General features: G+C 38.2%; 1 protein-coding gene across 3 annotated transcripts in view; it reads left to right on the plus strand.

Annotated features, from left to right (window-relative positions):
* Nucleotides 1-18,980, plus strand: part of LOC137294908 (serine/threonine-protein kinase Nek9-like) — a 30,387-nt gene extending 11,407 nt beyond the window's left edge. The window contains exons 12-25 of one of the 3 annotated variants that reach the window (XM_067826078.1): nucleotides 176-238; nucleotides 1,734-1,878; nucleotides 2,748-2,942; nucleotides 3,242-3,288; nucleotides 3,483-3,644; nucleotides 4,496-4,601; nucleotides 5,432-5,593; nucleotides 5,939-6,112; nucleotides 7,377-7,427; nucleotides 8,630-8,647; nucleotides 12,440-12,636; nucleotides 13,242-13,412; nucleotides 14,146-14,220; nucleotides 14,910-18,980. In XM_067826078.1, the coding sequence (XP_067682179.1) occupies nucleotides 176-238; nucleotides 1,734-1,878; nucleotides 2,748-2,942; nucleotides 3,242-3,288; nucleotides 3,483-3,644; nucleotides 4,496-4,601; nucleotides 5,432-5,593; nucleotides 5,939-6,112; nucleotides 7,377-7,427; nucleotides 8,630-8,647; nucleotides 12,440-12,636; nucleotides 13,242-13,412; nucleotides 14,146-14,220; nucleotides 14,910-14,987 (1,644 nt within the window). In that variant the 3' untranslated portion in view covers nucleotides 14,988-18,980. Of the gene's footprint in view, nucleotides 1-175; nucleotides 239-1,733; nucleotides 1,879-2,747; nucleotides 2,943-3,241; nucleotides 3,289-3,482; nucleotides 3,645-4,495; nucleotides 4,602-5,431; nucleotides 5,594-5,938; nucleotides 6,113-7,376; nucleotides 7,428-8,629; nucleotides 8,648-12,439; nucleotides 12,637-13,241; nucleotides 13,413-14,142; nucleotides 14,221-14,909 lie in introns of all 3 variants that reach the window. The other 2 variants (XM_067826080.1, XM_067826081.1) reach the window with 2 other exon arrangements.
* Nucleotides 18,981-20,670: the final 1,690 nt, after the last annotated feature.

Genomic DNA, 20,670 nt, shown 5'->3' on the forward strand with positions numbered 1-20,670 from the left:
TGTCAACAAATCTGAAATTTAATTTTCAATTTTATTATGCAATTTTGCTGTCTTGTTATATAAAGTATTCATTATATATATGGTACACACAATAATTTTTATAAGTAATTTTCAAAATTTCATTTGATATTTTTTACATTAAAATTGGTGTAAATGCGTGTGATGGTGTTTGCAGGTGTCTGCAGGTCACTCTCACTTGGCGACTCTGACGGTGGAGAAGGAGCTGTACACGTGGGCGGTGAGTGAGCTGGCAGTTCATGTTGTCCATTTCAGATTATCGTTCACTTACATTACTGACAAATTCAGAGCTGGTGAGAGTGTGGGTTTCTTTATGCTGTTTAAAGTGTGTGGTTTTGATTATTTTCTAGGGAATCCCATTCTGTTACGTTGTATAATTGCATGTTTAAAGTGTGTGGTTTTGATTATTTTCTAGGGAATCCCATTCTGTTATGTTGTATAATTGCATGTTATACATGATTATCTCCCCTATGTCCACTACAAGATTATCATGGAAACAGACCATGTTGAGTAGAATCTGCTTTTGTCTGTAGAATACAAGATCTGCATGTACAGACCGTGTCAAACACTTTGGTTTCCAATACATTGCAATACAACCATTTTGCAGTTACACAGTCTAAATATATTGATATATGCTAGTGGCCATTTTGTAGTTCTGACTGCAGATAAGACAATTTATCAACTGTGATCCAGTAGGTTGTGAGTGAGTGAGTATTGCTAATCATGCCCTCAGTGTATGATTAGGGTTAACAATAATTAACAAGCTAGCAAACTATATCAGCTATTCATCAGGGCTATCACAATACCATCACATATTCAGTGAATCAAACTGTAGCCCTTTGTGAATACAATTCGTTATTTGTAGTCACCAGAACCCAATATGAATGAATATTTACAATTTTTTTATCTAAGCATGTTTTACTTCAGCCCTAATTAAGTGAGATGGAAATATGCACTTGCATTGCAGTAGTCATGTTAGTTTGCAATGGCTGCACATGATACTGTGGGCTGCAACTGTTAGTGTACAGCATGGGTGTTCCATACTGTGCATCAATCACTTAACTACAGTTTGTTATATTTGTGAATAATTATTTGTATTCATTACCCAATATTTGTAATACATATCATATTCGCCAGGTACTGTATTTGTTGCAGCCCTGCTATTCATCACTTGATGATTTCTTGGGTGACTTAATAAAGGATGGTCAGAGAAAGTTATGATAATTATGTGCCTCAAGAGTTAGCCATTAGGTTAAAGGTTCCTCCTCATTGTTAGTTTATCCTGATATCAAACACCCATGAAAAAGACATAGATGAAGTCAGTTTTTAATGTATATGATGTTGCTATAACTTACATTTGTTTGTGTAATGTTTTACGCATCAGTCTTACAACATTCATATAAACTTTTTGCCCTGTATGTTACACACTAGACACTAAAAGCAGTGAATGTAGACATTTTCCTTCCATTGAGAATATAGGATAGTATTCATATCAGTTTCATGAATACATGTAAGCCCTCTTTCATATGTTGCAACAGAAAATTGAAAAGTAGGAATCTAATATTTTGAATAAATTTGTCATGTTGAGTCATGTTTGATGACCAGTGACATGTTCATTCGTCAAAGCTTTTCCAGAATTGTTTTGTAAAATTTTAGGGTAACTGTTTCTGCATATCATGTCAAGTTCCCGGGTAAGAAATTCATTCTTCTTGTAGAATCTTCAAGGTGACACGAACATAGTTGGTCAACTGGGTCATGGCGATGTTGCTGCATACAAGGCCCCCAAGAGAGTCGATGGCCTTATTGGCATCCCTATCAAGCAGGTGGACTGTGGGGAGGATTTCACCTTGTGTGTCACAGGTAAGGATCACCTGCAGTTGCTTCACCCATGGTTTGTATATGATATATCATCGGTACTTGATATTCAATAAATGCAGCCATCAAGACGTACTGATTCGGACAATTGGGACATGGTGGGCATGCTGTCTAAGGCTCCAGTGGCCCATTCTTCAAAACAAGATGATTGTAACTAGCGTGGTTTAACCTTTACTATAGAAGTTAACATAATTATAGCACAATGATTGCTTTGAGGAACAGGGCTCAAACTAGTAATCCAGCTAGTTTAAAGTGACGAGACCCAGCCCACCTGTGACCGAGTGTAAAAACCATGACATCAACTTTGTGTGCAGACTCTTTCCATGTTGTCACAACATCTAGTAAACAGTACACAACCCTGTGTACTTAAAGAACCCATGATTCCACTGATAAATGACCAGATGGTAGCCACATGAACACATGCAAACATCTAGTTGCAAGTACAGAAATCTGCAGTAAAATTTGGACAAAATACTGTGTGCCATTGAGATTGACATCTAGTGATTGAGGGAAAACAAAGCACTTTGAGCATGCGTGTAGATGGGATGGACTGTAGCACTGTACAAATACCCATATAATAACAATTGTAACTGCTTTTGTGGAAATTTCTTATGAATATTGAATGTGTTTTGTCATTTTCATGTACAGTATGGAAGACTGTTCTTTGATTCAATGTTACATACAATTCAACTGCCACATTTGGATGTTTTGAATCGTGAAAACTGAAATTTTAAACTGCACCTTTGGGGTGAGGAGTTGTACCTGCAATGTTTCATGTGCTAGCGTTATTTGTATGGAAATGTTTTAGACATAGTGATGAAGAGATGGTTCAAAAGCAATTTCTTTTTCCATAGATGAAGGAAAGGTGTACTCCTTTGGTTCTGACTATTTTGGCTGTCTTGGAACTGACAGTGGAGATGATGTACTGGAGCCAGTTCTAGTAGACTACTTTAGTCAGATACCAGTGGAGCAAGTGTCATGCGGAGAGTCCCACTGTGTTGCCCTCAGTAAAGATGGGGATGTTTATACCTGGGGCTGTGGGGAGTTTGGTGAGTGGATGGATTATAAGATTTCTTCAGGGGGAGCAAATTAATGTTATTTAATGAGTTAATGCCTTCATCAACTTCTGTCTTTAATCCTAGTGAAACTACCTTCAATAGGTGTTTACATCTGTATGATGAGTGGATATGTACTTATATAGTGGAGAAAAGACATTCTCATTGAAGTCACAGACAGTTGGGAGTGAACATTCTTGTTGAAGACACAGAGGGATGGGAGAGGACATACATGTCAGCTAAAACAATGAATGGTTTTATTTGACATCTAAATGAATTGTATCATATTTCAGGTCGTCTTGGACTTGGTTCAGAAGATGATTGCAGTCTACCGCAGAAGGTCAGTAAAAGTGCAGAGGAAGAGAGGAAGTCCACTACAAAAGCAACAACCACTTAATATTCACTGCAGAGAATACAATACAAATGGAATCTGTACCATTGCAGATCTGTTAATTTTTAATTGGTATAGCTCTGAAGGTCTAATACTTTGTTCGTTAAAACTGCCCTAGTGTTCTACAGTATGTTTGTTTTCAGGTGTCCACTCCAAGCAAGCACCTTATCAAGTCAGTGTGTGCTGGATTAGACGGAACGTTCCTCATCACCACCAATGGCCGCCTCCTGGCCTGTGGCAGCAATGAGTACAACAAACTAGGCTTTAATTCAGAAACATCAGGGTTGAGAAAACGAAAAGCAAAGGTATGGGTGGATCTTTCTATTGCCTGTAATACATGTATTAGAGAGATGGACCCTAATCATGCTGAAGACCTCTATTCACTTGATGGGTACAATGTGTGAATTTCTACTGCTTATATCTTGGTCAAATATAGCCAAGTTGACTACAGAAGCAAACTTGCTCACTTTCTGTGGATGTCTCTGAGACTCTACCTAGACTGGTCATCACATCTCGCTGCTTGTTTTTTAGTTCTTGGTATGATTTAGTATTTTTGAGAATCATGCATTAGTAAACTGTTTGATGACAGGAAATAACATTAATACCTGGTATACTCATGTTCAAACATTATACAGTGGAAGCTGTCAAAACCGCGTAAAATCTCACTTTCATCCATGACCCTGACATTTATTATCAGCTCTACAATCCGGCATATTGTCGAAACTGGATTATTTCTTCAGTTCCGATGAGTTAGACAAATTCCTCTGTATTCAGAAAGGGAACAATTCCTCTTTTGTTGAAATGAGTAATATGTGATACTATTCGATGTGTAGCGAGAAAGAAACATGACTCATCAAAGAGGATTAAGGGTATTTTGTATATAAAGGTCATTGTGTACACATGAGTGCTGCTTCATGTGATCTTGCAACATTCCCTGGTTTGCTGGCTGAGATTAAACTTAACTAGATATTAGTTTAGATTTAGTTTAGAGTTATGGTATAGCGTTATTGGCTGGGCAAAAAGAACTCTAAAAGAGTGGGACTTCAGGCAAGATTCTTTTAGCAATATTTCATTAATATCATGGCAGGGAATACCAGCAATGTATAGATATGGGTTGTATGCATGATTATCAGCATTGTATCGTGTGTGTTTGCAGGTGTACGACATCCCCTGTAAATACACATTCACGACAGTGAAGCCACTCAGTCGCTACAACATTGTCAGCGTGGCCACTGGCAAGACACACTCTGCTGTCATAGACTGTAAGTCATACCAGACCTGTATTGTCCTACATTCACTGGGGAGGTGTTATAGTATGTCAAGTTCGAATGATGAAATGGTATGGTTTCTTTCTTCAGCACGGTTTGTCTGTACCGGATGAAGGGGAATGAAACTTGTCATAAACTTTATGACGTTAAGATGTCTTCCTTCAAGTTTTGGTTGAAATGACTGAATAAATGTTACCTAGTTGTTTATCTCCAGTCTGAATCTCCTGTGAATAGTCTCATCATATACCATTTAAAAGTAGGGATATTGGATTTATAAGATTGATAAAATGCACATGAAGAAGCCAAGGAGGAAACAGATGATGAAGAGAAATTAAGGGAAAATGTGACAGTTTGTTCCATTCGTTTGGAAATGTTTCATCTGTTTGGATACATATTACTTTTTCTCAGATGCATTTGCATTTGCTAGTTGTATGCTCACAGAATGGAATATCCTCAACTATTTTTGAATGGTATATATGAAACTTTTGATCTGGTTCTTTTTGTCAAAAATGATACCAAAAACTGTAGCATCAGCATCTATTGTCAAATTAGTACCAATCTATGGATATATATACTGCTGCACGTGAACAGAAGTCAGGAACATTAACTAATTGAAAATCCATTTTAATTCTCATTCATATTGGGATATATGATTTCATTAGATTCCTGGACTCCTGGACTTAAAGTTTTAAGATCTAGGATCTAAACTCATTTCATCACCTCAACCTCAGGATACAGGAGTTAAATTTTAGACTAAGGTATTCAGAAATAGCACAACAGTGCTTTGATTTCTTCTCCTGAAGTCTTATTGCATCTTCCTACAGTGTATGGCTACCTGTTTACATTTGGTTCCAACAAGTATGGGCAGCTGGGTCTGGGAGACTTCAAGAAGCGAGAGTGTGTGTGCCGTGTTGGAGGTATGCTTGCAGGACAGAGAGTGGAGAGGGTCGCATGTGGTGATGGATTCACTGTCATCTCTACTAATGGTAGGAAGTTATATTTTGTCGCTTATTATCAATACATGTGTCCATTCTTAGTGCCTATAACCTTGTCAAATAATTTTGTTGTAACATGCCAAACTCTGCAAACTCCCATGGGAAAAATGGGAAAAATGTCAAATACAGTAATTGGCACTTCTGTCTGAGGGTCAGCAGAACAAGCACTTGTGCTGACAGTTTATGTTGCTGTGTATTGGTCTCTCGTAGCTTGATAAGCTCAGTGCATGTGGTCTTTAGACCTGGATTGTGTCTTGAGAAGGATCATTGATGCAAAAATGTCACTGTTACCATGGTTACCTTTCTATATATATTTATGTTCTATTCTCTCTCCAGAGAACCAGATCTACTCGTGGGGTAACGGAGAGAGCGGTCGTCTAGGTGCTAACATCAGCGACCAGGGAAAAGGTCCTAACAGCCAGTGTACGTCCCTGCCACGACCCATGTTCGGGTGTCTGCACATCGTAGCTGACATCTCCTCCTGCCACTGGAACACCATTCTTATTGCAGGTACAGGCACACTGGGCAGCTCAGATCAGAATGATTCTCAAGAGCTAGGGTGGAGGTGGCTAACTGCTCTGATCTGAAGACTGTTACCATATAGTTGGGATATTGCTGAACTGATAAAACTAAACAATCACCAAAACCGAGCAGAAGTATTTTGTCTAACATACATACCATCAGTGACATATAATTACAATGTAGAGGATCATTTAATGAAGCTACGTAACAATACCTGAAGCGCATGTAAAATCAAATTAATGGCAGTAACTGTAAGTAGATCATTTAACCGCATGCCCTTTGTCGGCCCAGTGGCTGTGCGGTAGAGTGTCTGCCTTTGAATCTCAGAGTTGCAGTTCCAATCTCAATAGGGAAATCATTTGTGTTTTGAGCATAATCTCGAACGATATTTTCAATTGATTTCAAACACTCACATTTGAATGTTGATGTTCATATAAAGTCCCTGTCCCTCCAAAACGAAAGCCTCAAATGCGGTTATTCTGGTAAAACAAGAGATGACCTAATATATAGTGAGAAGCACGCTTCAGGGCTATATTGCTAATTCAGGAATTTTTCTGCATGTAAACAAATAAGTCAATAAGACCAATTTTACTCAAATCTTCAAGGACCTTTTTTTAGATATTAGAGGTGTTATGATACAGAAAATTCACGATACGATACATATTGCGATATCTTGGAATGATACGATTCAATTCGATACACATCACGATGTGCTGTCAAGTTATTTTCTTTAAAAATGTGTATATTTATATGAAGTGAAGGTGTAAATTTTGACAAAACCATCAATATTTATTAACAGTTTCAGGTCAACAAATATGTGTCACGATACGGAAAGAAGTACAGATATATTTATCGTCAGAAAAAATATTATGATTATCGGTACTACGATATATCGTCACAGCTCTATTAGGTATGGTAGGAATGCTTCAGTGGGAGAATTCATGAATCCAGAAAACATGACAGTCAATACGATTATCTGGTTTCCCAAGCAACAAGAAACCACAGGGAATTCCTGGTGGGAATTTGGTCCCAACAGCCTGTGCTTGTTGGCCACGGATGGCCACACTTGGATGACTGTGTCGACATACATGGATGCTGTTGATCACTGATCATGATATCAATCACTGGATTATCTGGTCTAGACTTTGTAATTTACAGACATACAGCTGAAATACTGTGGTGTCAGCCTCCAACAGCTAACTATGAGTAGATATTTTATAAATTTTCATAATTATTCTAATTTCTTTTCCAGAGAAAGTCCTGAACCAAAAAACGCTCAAGTCAAGGGTATCCTCTCCTAAATGTATGTTACCTTCGCTGTCTGTATTGTATTCTGTTGCTTCAACTTTGTTTTGTCTATGCAGTAGCGATCTTCTGTCTCTTCTCAGTTCTACTCTGGTTCCTCAACACCTGTAGGTAACATACATAGGCTGCTACACTATTGAGGCTGCTACACTGATTCCTCAACTGGCTGATAGAAGTGTTTGGTGTATACTGATATGTCATAACTGATAATCAATTGCAAACTGAAAAAAATCAAATTGTGCGGTGTGAAGTTGTATAGATGATATCTTCTTAAAATCCTGTGTTACTCATTCAGAAGTGTAATTATCCTTTTATCAAGCATACTGGGCATAAGTGAAAACATTTGTTATTTACAAGTAATCATTCCTGAGATTATATTGTGTACTTGATGGTTTGAGGGAGGTTATTCTGCACAAGAAACTCAAGGAGACACTGAGGTAGTGTTGGTCATCATGACTTTGCAGGTCGTGATGACCTAAGTTTATGGGTAGAGGAGTCTACTTGACTGGTTCTATGTCACTGAGGTCTGACACTGTGGCCAGTGTTCCAGCTTTCTGATTATTTACAGGCTCTATTGTACAACAGGAATATTTCCACTTGAGACCACAGTGAAGAGGAAAACTATGCTACCCATCAAAAGTTTACACTCACTAGTATAAACATAGCCACATACTTAAGTCACCTGTTCTAAGCTAAATTTTGCAAAATATTCCATGTTGTTTGAAGGTACTGTTTGCACATGAACTGATGCATTGTAAAATAAATTCATAACTTTGAAAAGATTATTTTCATGAGTTCAGTAAATTATGAAACTCAGTGAAAATTGGCAAACTCTTAACAAAACTTTATACGACAACACACCTGTTCATATGTACGACATTTTCACACGATTTTCAGCAGTTTGATGCAAGATCCTCGTGCAAGTCACCTGCATAAGGTTTGCAGTTGGTTCCCCCAAGTTTGTGGAAAATGTTGAAGTGAAAGATGCTTCCAGGATATTGATACACTATGCACAGTTTGTGATGCTTTTTGAGTCTGCTATTCCACTCGAGTTTGAACTAGATTGAATTAAAGAATTTCTTTTGATAGATATTAATCAGTAGAAACTGAAAGCCTCTGTTTCTTGATGCAGGGCACTTTATCATTGAATATGGTTCTTGTTTGATATAAAATATATGATCTGCCTATCATTTGCTTTAGACAAGGCCCCAGAATCAGGTAAGACCAACTGTCATTGCTCTGTGCATGCCTTCAGAAGGGTTGTGTGTGTTGGCAGTGAGATAAGGACTGCAAGCATTTAAAATAATGATGATAATATTCATTAAAAGGGTTGAAATGAGAATAACCTAGGCCTTCATGGTGTTGAAGTAGGGTACTTTTATCATCTTAATGATGTTAATCCTATGACAGTTTGCAGATTCAGTTCATGACGTTCAATATTCATTTCATTATGAAATATGAATAAAAATCTCAATAAATGAAATTGTATTGTTTTGATAATGTCATATAGATTTTGTTCATGTTGATAATTATTAGTCACTTTAGTTTAACATGAAATGCATCAAGTGACAGTAATGTAAGAATTGAGTTTGTATAGTTTTAATGATGTTGTTAATATTACATTCATATTTATGATTATTCATCACTTTAAAGTGAAACACATCAAGAGATGGTGTTCGGTGTGAGCTTGCCTGATTTTATTGCATGGTCAATATTGGGTGATTGGCGTGGTCTGCATGACCCTGTCCCATGTCCCTCACTGCTGTGTCCGATTTGAACATCTAACATGTCCTTTCCCAGATGGAGTAACCTCCTCCATGACACAAATCTCTGACATATTAAGATAATATTGTTGCATTTACAAACCAATAATTCAATAATACAGTCATCTGTTCCTCTTTGGAGCTTTCCTGCTTTTTTTTCGATGAGGTCACACCAAAATGTGTGCATGTTCTTCAGATGGTGTTTAAGATACTGGCACCATTGGATTGGAAATGTTCCTAACATATTCCCTTTCATCGATATCTTTTGATTATTTATCCATGTAACTTTCAGTGAGGTTAATTAGTACCTCAACACTTACTGAATGTCAATATCTGTTTGAATTAGATTTTTAAGGATCCTTAATGTACTGTGAATTTTGTGCCTGCATGTTTCAAGACAATGGTAATACCTCTGCAAGAGATACACAATGTCCACCATGCCTTGTTGAAGGATATTCTTAACTCAGGAAGAGGAGATTCCTACATTGAATTGCTCCCCAAATTAATTACCCTCTGTCTTAAACATTTCTTTCTGAAGAATGTCTTATTTGTTGTGTTCTCACAAAACCTTTTTGAAAGTAATTTTCACCAGCTTAACAATTGACATACGCTGATATGCTTTTATTTTCAGCAATATTCTTTTGCGATAAAATTATCCGTGACAACTGGTTGGTTTTGTTTTCAAGTTTTAAATATTGTAAGATTATGTTATTATTTGCAAAAAGTTCAGCGAGTACACATGGCCCACTACATGCTGGGAATATCTGCCAGGTAGCTGTTGTGGTATCTATGTTATACAGGTAGCCGTCTGCTGATGACTGGAATAATATATCATAATGTATGAATATTGCTGACCTGTTCCAACCTGGCATTGCAAATTCATATAATGAATTAGTTACATAAAAGTGGCTGTTAATATTTCATTATTTGAATGTATAGATATTATTTGTAACAATTCATGGCATTTGTTGTAGGTTAATATTGTAGGTTGATAGTTTGTTTAAAGAATGATTGTGGCCTTGTACAGAGTTGTAGTACACTGAAGTCACACTGAAGGTCCAGGTTCCCTTCCCCACATGTGTACTGTAGTCTAACTATGGGCTAGCAATTACTGGTATGGGCTGATGGGTTGGCCTTGTTCACTTGTCACACTGAAGGTCCAAGCTCCGTTCTCCACATGTGTACTGTAATCTAACTATGGGTTAGCAATTACTGGTATGGGCTAGAGGGTTGTGTGGTTCGCTTGTCACACCGAAGATCCAGGTTCCCTTCCCCACGTGGGTAGTGTAGTCTAACTATGGGTTAGCAATTACTGGTATGGGCTGGTGCGTTGGCCTTGTTTGCTTGTCACACCGAAGGTCCAGGTTCCCTTCCCCACATGTGTACTGTAGTCTAACTATGGGCTATCAATTACTGGTATGGGCTGGTGCGTTGGCCTTGTTCGCTTGTCACACCGAAGGTCCAGGTTCCCTTCCCCACATGTGTACTGTAGTCTAACTATGGACTAGCAATTACTGGTATGGGCTGGTGCGTTGGCCTTGTTTGCTTGTCACGCCGAAGGTCCAGGTTCCCTTCCCCACATGTGTACTGTAGTCCAACTATGGACTAGCAATTACTGGTATGGGCTGGTGCGTTGGCCTTGTTCGCTTGTCACACCGAAGGTCCAGGTTCCCTTCCCCACATGTGTACTGTAGTCTAACTATGGACTAGCAATTACTGGTATGGGCTGGTGCGTTGGCCTTGTTCGCTTGTCACACAGAAGGTCCAGGTTCCCTTACCCACGTAGGTACTGTAGTCCAACTATGGGCTAGCAATTACTGGTATGGGCTGGTGCGTTGGCCTTGTTCGCTTGTCACACAGAAGGTCCAGGTTCCCTTACCCACGTAGGTACTGTAGTCCAACTATGGGCTAGCAATTACTGGTATGGGCTGGTGCGTTGGCCTTGTTCGCTTGTCACACAGAAGGTCCAGGTTCCCTTACCCACGTAGGTACTGTAGTCCAACTATGGGCTAGCAATTACTGGTATGGGCTGGTGCGTTGGCCTTGTTCGCTTGTCACACAGAAGGTCCAGGTTCCCTTACCCACGTAGGTACTGTAGTCCAACTATGGGCTAGCAATTACTGGTATGGGCTGGTGCGTTGGCCTTGTTCGCTTGTCACACAGAAGGTCCAGGTTCCCTTACCCACGTAGGTACTGTAGTCCAACTATGGGCTAGCAATTACTGGTATGGGCTGGTGGGTTGGCATGGTTCGCTTGTCACACATAAGGTCCAGGTTCTCTTCCCCACATGGGTACAATGTGTGAAGCCCATTTCTGGTGTTCCCCACTGTCATATTCCTGGAATATTGCTAAAAGCAGCATAAGACTAAACTCGCTTACATATAATGCTGATACATTTGATAGGTACACTATTAGCTTTGTATTCCCAAAGGAGAAAGGAGACCATGGCAGAAATAATTAAGCTTCTATGTAGCCAAGCTTGCATGTTATGAATTCAGGGTATGTCTTTGGCAATGCATATAAATAACCAAATTGACAGTGATATGTATTCTCTGTGTGTAGTGGTGTAAAGTCAAGTGTGAATATGTTATAGACAGTCCTTGTGTAGGTATTTGCAGTTTATGATCGTCTGATTGTAGATACAAAGATGCAACACTGTCAGAGTAGAGCACAATATGTACCAGATATTCATTTGGACATGAATGGTTAACAAAAACATATTTATTGATGAAAAATGTGTGTATTTTCAGAAAGACAAATGTTTGGTTGAGAACTCCCCCCCCCACACACACACACACAGAGACACACACACAGAGACACACACACAGACACACACACACACACACACACACACACACACACACACACACACACACACACACAGGTGTGTGGTTGAGAAATTTATTTAGTTGAAAACACATGCTTGTTTTAGAAGCACATGAATGCTTAAACAACAAAAGTGTTTGGTTGACAAACACACATGAATAGTAAATATTGTATATGTGCAGTGGTAAAGAACAATATGGTAAACGAAAATATGGATGTTTGAGAAACAAATTATACATGTATTCTCTTTTCAGAAGCCATGTTATGTTTGTAGGATTTAATTTGAAAATTTAATTCAGTTAGATTTGGACATTTGTATTTTTTGTTCAATAATCAAAATGTTTGATAATATCATATTTTCACAAGATTCATATTCTTCCTGATACATTTGACCATCAAGTCCCTTGCTGTTTGTTCCCAGTTGAGTTTATCCAAGTGGAGACTGTCCCAGAAGACAGTGCCTTCGTGGATGATGACATTGCTAGCCCTTCAGTTGTATCCAGCAGCCCTCATGTTCCATCGTTGACCCGGGACTCGGGGAAACCCAGCACCCCTCCCGAGTCAGCCCAACCCACAGAGGCTCTGACCAACACCTCAGTGCCACCCTGGCTGGAAGCGGTGAGGGGACTGTCTAGTCTTACCTGTAACTGTCATTAATAATGTCGGCTGATTGTAAATCAGAGTTTATATGATTTTTCATTGATTAAGTTACTTTCACAGATTATACAAATGTCTAACTTTCCCAATGTAGGGATATAGGGTATTAGATTACATATCACTGCAGGTTGTTCTTATTACTGTTTTTGTTGTTCTCATTGTTCTTACGACTCATGAAGGTCCCGGGGTAGAATGCCTTCAGCAACCCATGCTTGCCATAAAAGGTGACTCTGCTTGTCGTAAGAGGCGACTAACGGGATCTGGTGGTCAGGCTCGCTGACTTGGTTGACACATGTCATTGGTTCCCAGTTGCGCAGATTTTTCATGTTGCTGATCAGACTCGATTATTTACAGACCGCCGCCATATAGCTGGAATATTGCTGAGTGCGTAGTGTAGTCTAGTGCATTCATTATGGGGCGTTGGCTCGTCACACCGAAGATCAGGGTTTGAATCCTTACAAGGTTACAATGTGTGAAGCCCATCTCTGGTGTCCCCCACCATGATGTTGCTGGAATATTACTGAAAGCGACATGAGGCCAAACTCACTCAGATTTGTATATTACAGGAACTGAATGATGCTGAAGTTATACCCATCCCATCATGTACCCCGAGTCCCGACATCAGAGACTCTGACCAACCAGCCAGTGGATCAAGTGGTCATCCTTCCCTCAGACTACAAATGCCAGATGTGAACATAGTTTCACAGCAAATGTCAGACATAGCAGCACAGACAAGTGTAAGTGTTCAAGGTGTTTCCAGCCAGTGAAACAGTATATCACAGGGTTTTGCACAATGCACAAATGTGCATCCAGTGTGCACAAATATAGAGAACACATGGTAAAACAATAGTCTGTGAGTGCAGAAGGATGCACAATATTATTCGTACCTACAACACATCTATGTCTTTGCTAAGTGCTTGGTTGTTTCTGTCAGAGCAGTTACATTCATAATTTCATCTATCAATCCTCATGATCAAGGACTCATTCCATGCTCTAAAAAGCAAATAGTTATCTTCACAGTTGTATCACGGGGCCCTCATATTGCCTGCAAGGACCCTTGAAACAATAATTAGGGGCCCATGGAACCTATATTTTTGTTAGTCGAGGTGAAAACCTGATGTCAGCTCTATCAATGTATGTCAGCTGTGTGTCAGTGGAAAGGTCATCGTTTTCAGGAACCATGAAATAAGTCATCTGAAAAATCATGAATCCTTAAAAGGTTCAATATTCAAACCAATATCATGTGATTCTTGCCTGACAAGTGGATAGATTCATGCCGTGCACAAGCTTACAGTGACTGTCTACAGCAGAAGAGGGAGTTATGGTGTGTTTGGATGAGGTTACAAGAGTCTGATAACTTTGTTCCAGGTTATTTCCTCAGGATGGTAGGAACAAGAGAAAGTGCATATTATGGGATATGACAAGTGTCATAAATGTAGAACTTATGGTTACAATTTTGAATTCCAGCAGGACCTTGAGTCTGATAGTCAGAATGTCAGCCATCTGCAAGCCAGGATTCGACAACTAGAAACTGAAAATAAGAAGGTATGATGTTCTATTTTAGGTGTGTCGTTCATCTCCTTATGTTAGATCTCTCATCCTCAGGACTATCCATGTCACAGCCTTTCAGGTGGGCAGTTTCCATGAATCACCTTGACCTGCCATACTGGTCAACCTGTGGATTTTGACATGGTCCTCATCAGTATGTCAGGGCTATCCACCCGTCAATTAGCCACTGATGGAACAATCTATTGATTATATTAAAATTATTAATTACAACATAGCATACTTTTCATTTTCAAAAATCCAAATACGAAATTTTAAAATGTTCAGTTTTGGAGCTTGTTAGAATGGAGAATACAGATTTCACACAAGAAATACTTAGTTCATTCTGGGATGATATTAAAACTCTCATGGTGTTTTAGTCAAGGTCTGTTAATGTATGGATATAGCATAACTCTTTTGTAAAGGACAACATAACAAGAATGAAAAGAGGCAATTTAAAAAGAAGCATGGATACATTTTCGGAATGTATTTGTATTAATGCAAACCTGTTTATGAATAAATGTCACATTATGTCAGTTATCAAAGGTTGGATCTCTGGTTTGATTTATTTTTATAAGTTCAGTACATAGAACAAGGTAACAAGAAGACAATTGTCTGACCTGTTGCATTCTGTAATGACCCAGTGACAGTTTTGTGTCTTTTATAGACATTTGAATGGTTTATTTCAGTTGTGGAAACTAGTGAGTGAACAAGAAGAGCAGATAAAAACACTAATGGAAGACCGAGATAAACCCAGACCATCCTGATAGCTATATCCAACTGTATTCCTACCTGCCATCTTGAGGCATGGTGTTCAAGTAGTACAAACTGTTGGGAAGTCAAGAGACTCAGTCTGTATGTTGCTGTATGATGCTGTGTAGCTAGTGTTCCTAGTGTCATCTTGAAGCATGGTGTTCCAGTAGTACAAATCTGTAATCTGTTGATAGCTGTTGACTGCCATTTTGTAACATAGTGTTCCCATGTGATGTGCTCCTACACTGCATTGAAGCATGGTCCTACATGAAGTTGTAACAGTGTGTTCAGACATGACACTGTAGCAGAGTGTTCCAACATGCCATTGTGTAGCATGGCATTTCTACATGCAGCGCAGATGATAATAGTGACACGATGGACAGTTAGTTCTACTATGAATATAGTTACAGTTGTGTATATGTCTGATGTTGATAGCAATTTGAGGAACAGCCATTTTTTCAAATCCTACTCTTTGCATAAAGACATTATGGTAACTTAAAACTGATCAGTGATTCCATAATTCTTCATTCCATATCAATTTCAAAATCTAGTCTATCAGTTGTTTATACATTACCTATATATTTTCACATTTTCAGTGGACCAAAGGAAGATTCTACCCCATATGTTAAAGTTGGCTTCTTGTTTTGATGCCACACTCAGCAATATTCCAGCTATATGGAGGTGGTCTGTAAATAGTCGTGTCTTGACCAGACAATGCAGTGATCAGTAATATGAGCATCGATCTACACATTTGCGGTACAATGACATGGGTCAACCAAGGCAGAACACTGGATCACCCAATCTCGTTAGCCACCTCTTATGACAAGCAGGGTTGCTGCAGACCAATTCTAGCATGGGTCTGTACGTTACAGACCAACTTGACATACACTGCACTCACATTTAACTTTTTGAATCTTGAACAAGAATGAAAGGACATATATAGACAAAAGGCTTACCTAAGTTGTATCTTAATTTGCATATAGACAGTATCGCTTACGTGTGGAGACATGATGTGCATCTGTGAATGAAGACAGAAATACTTGTACTTTTATTCTAGTCTTTGGAGGAATCTGTTGCTGTATATAAATCTGTTCTTAATGCAATGATGATTGTGTGATCTAATGGTTGTGTGATATCTGTGATATGACATATGTGATGTGACCTGTGTGATAATGTGTGATCAGGTGTTTGTAATGCTTTTTGTTTTTGTTTTACCAGTATTTAGGACTATCTGTGATAGAGAATGTATTGTGCATACTCAGATCCTTGATGATTCTGCTAGATGTTACAGATGTTGATGCAGCGTTTGGCAGCCATGTATATACATTGTTTTATATATCTTGCTCACTTCATTCGCTGCTGTATGATGTTTTTGTGTTTAATACAGTCATCAATATCATGAACAAATATTAATTGTTTCACCCATGGTTTATTAGACTATGATGACATATGTACTTACTGCCCTAAATCTTACATCCTAACACATACATATTAAGATGGATAATATATTGACAGAAGTTGTTAATTCATGTTTAGGAATGACTGTTGCTGTGTTTCTTGATTTGGGAAGACTTAGAATTAATATAAATCATAAAAAATGATCAGAGAGTGCTAGTCCTAGTCCTAGATGGACTTGACCCAGTAATTGTGGAATTCCGATTTTTAGCTATATTGGCTTCAAGGCATATTCAGAATTTGGTCACTTTTTAGTTTCTGACTTTTGTCATCAACCCTCAATGTTTTTGCTGGAATCCCTGCATTTAAGGCTTTGTGTCCCTTGGAACCCATGAAAAACAACCTTGGTTAATCTTTGGTAGATGTGTTCATGTTTTAAATTGTCAAAGTAGTAAAAAGCATTTCTGAAAGAGAAACCATTAGTAAAGGTGGAACCTTTGCTACACAGGCCAAATGGAAATAAAAATGGTGCCACCTGCTCTTCATAAACTGTCTCTGCCTCTACAGATCCTAGTGGTTAGTGTATTCAAGGCAGGTGAGCTACAGAACTGGTCAGAATACTGATGCCGTCCAGACAGATCTTGATGATTTTCATCATTATTTTATAGAAAAGTGTTTTTGTAATTGACTCCATGCAATGATGTTGCATTTTTAATGTCAAGGAAATCATATCAGGTTTCTAAATGTGATTTCATTATACTATTCAAACACAACAATATATCTGGAAAACGATGTCTGTCCTATTTATTGAATTTAATAAATTTTCCATCCGGTATATGTTTGCCTGACATGCAAAGTCATCCAGATAATACATGGGCTTCAATATACAAAGTCTAAAAAATAAAAAAAAGTCCAGAAATATGTATGTATGTATGTGTGTGGTGTGTGCGTGTGTGCGTGTGTGCGTGTGTGCATGTGATACGATTGTCAAGTTTCAGTGTAATTGGTTTAGACAGAAATTAATAAATAAAAGCAAAATTTCTTTTTCTGATATCAGTTGAAGTAGTCATAGTCAAGGTAGACAAACAATTTAACAGTTTTCTAAATGACAATTTTAATGTTAAAAAATGAAAGAAATGTTAACATAACAATGCTTGACATGCTACATATATATTATCATTTCCCGAGACTGTTATGTTGGTGTATACTACATTTATACACTGTGGTCACTGCCTTATGTTCACGTGTATACACATAACACAAAACACTACATCCTTGATAAGGGTGGAGTAGCATTGTGCCTCTACAACATTCCCTTTCCTGATCCAATGGTAGGAGCAGTAAGGTAGTACTGTTGTTGAAGTTGTCACGCTGAAGGTCCGTCTTCGTCTTTCTGTATTGGTAAATATTCCTTGTCTGATGTCATCTGCAGGATATTATTTGATTATTGCCAACCATATGATCTATAATGACTAGATTGTTTGCTTTGTTGAATTTTAGCAGGATATTTAGCCTGGAGAAGGTGTGTTTAAAAAGTCTGGACCCTTATTCTTGAAATGTTTGTAGCCCTAAGAATTCTTAACTTTGATCGTAGTCTATGTGTTAAGAATGGGCTTAAGAAGTTCGTAGGGTTACAAACGTTTCGAGAATAGCTAACCTGGTTATTATTTATTATTACCTGTTGGATTGTTCTGTCAGTGTTCTTGGACAACACCCACTCCGGTTGATGGATCAAATCATTTATCACTGCGACTTACTTGACCTCTCACTTATCAGTTTATCCAGACTTACTGAATGACTGAGTTTAGTTTATGCCATTTTCAGTAAAATGAATTCCAGAATTATCACTGCAGGGGCACCAAGAATTGGATCTGGGACTTTGGCGTGATTAGTGAATACTTTAACCACTAAGCTACCCTGTCAAACCCTATGGCTGAATGAACACATACAAGGGTAGAACTCTGAAGCAGTATGTCCCAGGTGACATGAACTATCAGTCATTAAACCACCTTCCCTAAACAGTGCACACATTTTCAAGTGCCTAGTTCGGAGAACCATTTTGCACTTGTTGGTATTGAAAGAAAGTGACAGTGTTTTTTTCACATTTTGTGAGCTATTTGTGTGTATTTATTATGTGTTATTGTTGTTATTAGAATTTTGTAGTATCCACTGGAGGAATGATCCTACTCTTTCTATAATGAACAACACATTGGTTGTGATATTTCTTTGGTGGGTAGATGTTTGATTACTTTGTCTGTTTTTGCATTCATTCATCAAAATATGCTATTTTCGACACCTTGCATTTCTTGTGAAAATGATCTCATTTATTTGACAATCCCCAGTTTTCTTATATGTTGTTTTCTGCTTCTGAGTCTTGTTTATACCACAGTATTAAATATGTCTTTGTACTTGATTATTGTTTCTTATTTGACACAACTGAAGTGTATATTGACCTTAGCTTTTTGCATGTCATACTTTATACTTTTGCTTGTCATGTTTTTACAGCTGTTGAATTATCAGTACTATATGGCTTGTAATCTCTGTAAAATTCTTCCTATGGAAATGATAAGAGTGATGACAATTATGTAAATACCGTTAAATTCTTAACATGACATTGATCTGTTGTTTTCTTTCACCAGGAAATGCTTTCATCATACTGTTGATTAGTAATGATGAAATCAGGAGGATAGGTTTCACTCTTGCCTGACAACTGTGTAAGAGTGAGTGAGTTTAGTTTTATGCCGCACTCAGCAATATTCCAGCCATATGGTGGCAGTCTGTAAATAATGAAGTCTGGACCGGACAATCCAGTGATCAACAGCATGAGCATCGATCTGCGTAATTGGAAACTGATGACATGCGTCAACCAAGTCAGCGAGCCTGACCACCCGATCCTGTTAGTCCCCTCTTACGACATGCATGGTTGCTGAAGGCCTATTCTACAATGGGACCTTCACAAGACAACTGCATAAGAATCTATACCAAGTCAGTCTGATATGACGTCACATTATATGTAGCAAAGATGTTGTCATCAATGGAAGTTATTGTCCTATAAAGGTTATTGAGACTTTCACAGGAAACACTATGGCACAAAGAGACCAATGTGACATTTTTGCCATTGTGAGCTATACAAACAAATTCTAGGAACAAAGAATATGTAGAACATAAAGTACTGTATGAACCCAATATTTTAATATATAAAACATCAGTGCCAAGGAATACCACAACCTAATTTTCTGACAAAACAGATTCATCTGGTTTTAACATCGAAATTGCCTTAAACATTATATGACTTTGTGTTGACAACAAGCAGTTTGATTAAGTTCAACTAACTTATCCATCCAGGAGCTTTCGGAAGATATCTGGAAGATATTGTGAATTAATTTTCAATGTCCAAACTTATTTAGTTCTCTCTTCCCATGCCTGATCCTATCCATGATAACCTTTGATATCAAAGCTTCTTTATTAGGTATTTGTTGTATTGTGTTATTTTGCTTGTTTCTGGTTATATTTCACACATAATGAACCAATATTGTGACAAAATGACTACCCCATTGTCCAATAACAGTAACTCCATTGGATTGTTAAAAATGAAACACAAAAGTGACATTTAAGTTTTTAAGTTTAATCGTACGCAAAGGTGCCGTTGTTGATTTTAGTGCACATACAATTACATGGATTTAGATTCTTAGTCCTATGGTTACTTTGAACAACGACATAACCTATGGTGACCACCACTGTTTGTCCACGTTTACATACCACTGACCGCTGCATGACAGGCTGAACGACTACAGCATAAATATCTTTTTACGGATCAATATTAATATCAGTCATGACAGCAGTTGGTCGAGAAAGGGTCATTGTGCCCTGTCCCATCTGTGGCACCCATCACAAATACATGCAAAGGCGCGTCACTCTTTTACCGGAGATGCACAGAGATACCGGAATATATAAAGTAAGACATACTAAGGAATGGCATCGCCATGATTTTTAAAATATTTGATGCTTTAGGTTTGGAAATATCTCCAGTAAACATTTCAAAAGGCGAGACTTCCACTGCTCTCATTTTATCGGAACAATCTTTAAGCATGAGTTGTTTGGTCCTTTTTGAAATGTTGTTAGAAGACCATGGCCGATTGTTGAAAGTTATAAAATACAGAAACCAAAGGTTGGAGCTATTTGCAGATTACTGGACATACAGGCAAACGTCATCCTTCTCAAAAATGAAGCATACAGCTTTATGGATTGCAAATTCTTCTTGTCATCCTTCTCGTCATATTGTCCAGTGGATATGTAGTTGTC

The sequence above is a fragment of the Haliotis asinina genome, chromosome 8 (genome assembly GCF_037392515.1).
Source record: "Haliotis asinina isolate JCU_RB_2024 chromosome 8, JCU_Hal_asi_v2, whole genome shotgun sequence".
In the NCBI taxonomy this organism is placed as follows: Eukaryota; Metazoa; Mollusca; class Gastropoda; order Lepetellida; family Haliotidae; genus Haliotis; species Haliotis asinina.